The sequence below is a fragment of the Brassica oleracea genome, chromosome C6, assembly GCF_000695525.1.
Source record: "Brassica oleracea var. oleracea cultivar TO1000 chromosome C6, BOL, whole genome shotgun sequence".
In the NCBI taxonomy this organism is placed as follows: domain Eukaryota; kingdom Viridiplantae; phylum Streptophyta; class Magnoliopsida; order Brassicales; family Brassicaceae; genus Brassica; species Brassica oleracea.
This window is the reverse complement of record NC_027753.1, coordinates 21,253,769-21,258,303: the sequence shown is the minus strand read 5'-3', so window position 1 is coordinate 21,258,303 and position 4,535 is coordinate 21,253,769. Positions and strand designations below refer to the sequence as shown.

Sequence of the window (4,535 nt, the reverse complement as noted above, 5' to 3'; positions counted from 1 at the left end):
CTTTTAGGATAATTGTCACATCTCTTCTCTCTTAGACAAAGCTATTGATAGTTTTGTACTAAATTCCATTTAATTTTTAATTCATTTTACTTGGTTGCAAGTTTTGTTTTATTCTTTTTTCTAGTTTCTCTACTTATTATATGTTTTTTATTTAGTAAATAAAGCAAAAACTATTACTTTCTATTCAGGTAAAATTTGAAAAGAAATCGCAAAAAAATGATATTCTAGATGTTATCATCATAATTTTTACTTTATATTTGCCAGAACAAAAATAAACAAACATCAATCTGAAAAATGCAAAATACGATAATTAAAAAGAAAAATACTACTATTTTCAGCAATTTTTTCATGTAGACATCGTTTACAAATATGATACTTTTGTACAATACAAAAGTTAATAAATATGATCTATAAGCATATGCCCCTATCAGTTTTAGGGAAAACATTCGTAAGAGCATTGGCTATTGTTGGGCATCGGTCAGAGATGAAAGTCATATTTTTACCATCACCTACCACACGACGCAGCTGAGTAAAAAATCATTCCCATGCAGTTGTATCCTACGCATTTACAATCTCAAAAGCAATAGGATATATACCTCTATTTTCATCCTGACACGCATCCACTAACATAACACCTCTGAACTTACCACTTAAATGTGCTCCATCTATAACAATAACTCTCCTCATGAACGGAATGCCTATGATACATGCGCCAAAAGCAATGAACAAATACTTAAAAAAATTCTCAGCATAAAGTTCAAGCTCTGTTATTGTACCTGGATTGGCATGCTCTATTTTGTAGATACAAAGGCAAGTCCTGATAGCGCACTGGCATGAGTGCCTCTAACCATCTCTCGTGCATATGCTAATGCGCTATGAGCCTTTCAATAACCGATGTCAATTTGATAAACAGCCCTTATAAGTCCATTATATGTTTAGGCCAGATTCCTTTAAGATCACTGCCACCACTAAATCCCTCAACATACATCCTGTCAATACATTTTGCATTTGCTTGTCGATGGCGAGAATACCTATCGGCCGCATAGCATGTATGAACATCAGTATATTTACGAACGAGGAATTCTGGAGATGATCTCGACATAGTTGCAGCACATATCTTCCAGGAACATCCAGGAACGAAGCACTTTGCGTAAAATAAATGCTTCCAAGCCTTTTGGATGCTGAAATCAAACCTTTCGATCACTGAAAGCTTGCGTAGTTTCATTATTAGTTCCTTCTTGCCACTGGATATGTCACCAGTCTTAATGGTTCCACTCTTCCGCAGCTGTGATGGCTTCATAGTCTCAAGTGATGGCTTCATAGTCTCATGTGATGGTTTTATAGTCTTCATAGTCTCATGTGATGGCTTCATAGTCTCGTACTGAACATTTCCCAAACTATCAAAATCCGCAGCATCATTCTCTCTGCTAAAGTGTAGGTTTATCTATTAGTAGAGACCTTTGACAGCTGAATGGGTTCACTCAGTTTACTGATTAATCATAATACAAAGAGAAATTCATATGGAAGATGTTAATGAGATAATTTTCTGATAATATAGAACCCTCGAATATTAACCAACGAATAGAAAAATATATGCCTTTTTCTATTTTAATATATAGTTATGCTTATATGATTTCGAGAACATATCATAGATGATATCATAATGAGAGTGTACTAAGCGTATTTTGAGAAGCACTACTAGTGGAAACATAATGCGGTCCTTTAACCGTCTGAGTAAATGTATTTCGCTAGGGAGTTATATATTTACCCTACTCAATTCCTAAATCTTTAAAATTCTGATACATAGATGGCTTAAACATCAGCAGAAACAATTTTTAATTAGTACAAATTTGAGGTTACATCTTTTTAAAAGATACTCAATTAATATATAGGAAATTTATAATGATTCTCAAATTTAAACGGTATGTTTTTAGAACATAAAATAAATACACTAAATATTAACAAATTAAAAAAACCAGTATTTGTAAACTTAATTAATCTCACCATCCCTCGAACTCACTCACACCCGAAGAAACTACTCTCATTTGGTCTAACAGCAATTAATTTATCGTAAACAAAATTTCTCAAAACTAACAACATTCACACAATCGATATATCCAAATACAAACAAAGAAAAGCTTCCAAAAAAGTATATTTTAAACAAAATTATATATAGCCGGCACGTAGCGCGGACCGACCTAAGTAATTCCAAAAGAAAAGATTTGTTCAAGATTTTAGATCAGTAAAAAGAACAAAAAAAGTCTTATTTCATCACGTCTTTTTGAATGTCATCAACAATCATAAAATTTATAATAACCATAATCATCATCATCATCATCATCATCAATGCCTATCTAGTAAACCTTTGAACCGCCATAAGCCTGGTCCTCTTTAGCTTTCAGCAGTGTTCATCATCATCTAACTGGTCCTCTTTAGCTTTCAGCAAAGAAAGGATAAAGACTCTTTGTTAACTGGAATTTACTGTGTCCAGAATAATCCCTCTTGTTCTTCCTGGTGCTCCCCCGTTAATTGAGAATAAATCCAACACGATCCTGCTCACCCAAACACGTTTCATTAACAAAGACTCTCTAGATAGATCAACCTAGATTTTTTTAAAAAAAATCAATAACATACATGTTGTTCTTGGTTGCTTCTCCTCTTTCTTGAATCAAAATCTTGTCTTCCACCTTTGTTACTGTATGCTCCTTGGGAAGACTGATCCCTTCTACTGCTTTCATCAAACCATCACACATAAAAAATCATTAAGCTTACTTTCGTACCTAATTAGTATACATTGGGTCTACTCTTCTGTTTTGGTTTTATTACCTTCTACACCATTCACAGGTGACTCATCGTTTATCCCAAGGAGATTCTGAAACAGAGAGCCATTGTTGCTCATCATTGAAGTTCTTTAAGAGGGATTTCAAAATCAATAGGCGAGTTAAGTCACCTTAAGGTTCTTGTAGCATTCCTCAAGGTTGTCATTATACAGGATATGTTCAAAAATGCCAGAGGATTCCCCTGCTTTAATCTCTGCTTCAGCGTTTCTAAGCCGCTTTTGAATCTGCTCCTCTGTCTCAGTTCCTCTGTTTTTAGCATTCAAAATTGAGGAAAGAGCTGAAGAAACAACAAACTCATATGGTAAAAGTCTTGATTGTTACCGAGCACGGAGCCGATCTTCAAGCTCCTTCATTGAAGGAGGACATACGAATATGAATATTGCATCAAGAGAACTAGCCTTCACTGACCTCGCTCCTTGAACATCAATGTCAAGTATGCATCTCTACACACGAGAATTCAATCATTTTAAAGATCAACAGCATGAAAGAGAAAATACAAAAGGATGATGCTTCTTATTACCTTTCCTGAATCTGTTACAACCTCAACAGATTCAATGCTGGTTCCATAGAGATTACCATGAACAGAGGCAAACTCAAGAAACTTCCCGTCATTAATCTCTTTATCCATCACAGTTTTATCAGTGAAATGGTAATGAACACCGTTCTCCTCCATACACCTCGGGGAACGAGTTGTGTGGCTCACAGAGAACCCAAACATTGAAGGAAACTCTTGCATAAGCATAGCTATCAACGTTCCTTTTCCAACTCCAGAAGGACCGCTTATCACAATAGGCTTCTCTGCGTTTCCTCTGACTCCTTTACTCCAAGCAACAACCTCTTTTCCCAACAGTTTCCTTTGTTCCCGGACAAAAGGACTATCCACCTACGTGAATGCCATCAAACATATGAGAACAAGAACAAAAATCTATGCTAACAACGCTGTTACTAACCTCGAGGAACCATATAGAGTCATCAGATGCTGAGCCTTTCTTGATAACCAAGATCCGGCCTTGTTTAAGAACAATGGCAGAGTAAGCCTTGCAGGGTTTAGGGCCTGTTCCAAGGACAGTAGGAGTAAACCTGAAACACACACCAACATTGACTTCAAATTCCATACTTAATGGAAGAAGAAACTAATCTACCAAGATAAGAACACACACCACTTGTTAATGTTTTTGTCATGGATCTGAGCTCCAAGGAACAGTGGGTTCCCTTCATGATTCCCACCGATCACATACTGCAAACCAAAAAGACCTTCAAGATCAAAACCAAGGTTCAAGAATCAAGAACAGTTTCAAACTGTGAGGCTTACGGATCGATCTCCAATTTGGACAAATGTATCTCTGTGTTCAGGTTCGGTTTTTACACGGAAGCCATTGGTGTGTTCTTGTCCATTCTCTAGATGATCAACAAAGAAAGCTGGCGCTTCTCCCTATGAATAAGAAGAAACAAAGAATGTGAGACATCAAATGAGCAGAGAAGAGCAGCGAAGTGAATCTGGCGCCAAAAGAGGCTCACCATAGAGGCTTTTTCTATAGCTTCCAAGAAGACAGAACTCAAGCCTGAGAGCTATATGTCACAATCACAACATAAAGAGATCAAAAACACACGTACGATCCCCCAAATGGCAAATCATAAAGGTTAGACCTTTTTGCACATTAACATTCAAACACCCCCCCCCCCCCCCCCCCCCCC

At 36.6% G+C, this 4,535-nt stretch overlaps 1 protein-coding gene across 1 annotated transcript in view; it reads right to left on the bottom strand.

Annotated features, from left to right (window-relative positions):
- Window positions 1–2,243: 2,243 nt before the first annotated feature.
- Window positions 2,244–4,535, bottom strand: part of LOC106298319 (guanylate kinase 2-like) — a 2,741-nt gene continuing 449 nt past the window's right edge. Inside the window, exons 2-11 of the mRNA XM_013734420.1 lie at window positions 4,359–4,409; window positions 4,153–4,272; window positions 4,001–4,077; window positions 3,791–3,920; window positions 3,361–3,723; window positions 3,162–3,283; window positions 2,951–3,086; window positions 2,827–2,872; window positions 2,635–2,728; window positions 2,244–2,552 (exon numbers count right to left, since the gene is read on the bottom strand). Coding sequence (XP_013589874.1) covers window positions 2,468–2,552; window positions 2,635–2,728; window positions 2,827–2,872; window positions 2,951–3,086; window positions 3,162–3,283; window positions 3,361–3,723; window positions 3,791–3,920; window positions 4,001–4,077; window positions 4,153–4,272; window positions 4,359–4,361 — 1,176 coding nt within the window. The 5' untranslated portion in view covers window positions 4,362–4,409 and the 3' untranslated portion in view covers window positions 2,244–2,467. The remainder of the gene's footprint in view (window positions 2,553–2,634; window positions 2,729–2,826; window positions 2,873–2,950; window positions 3,087–3,161; window positions 3,284–3,360; window positions 3,724–3,790; window positions 3,921–4,000; window positions 4,078–4,152; window positions 4,273–4,358; window positions 4,410–4,535) is intronic.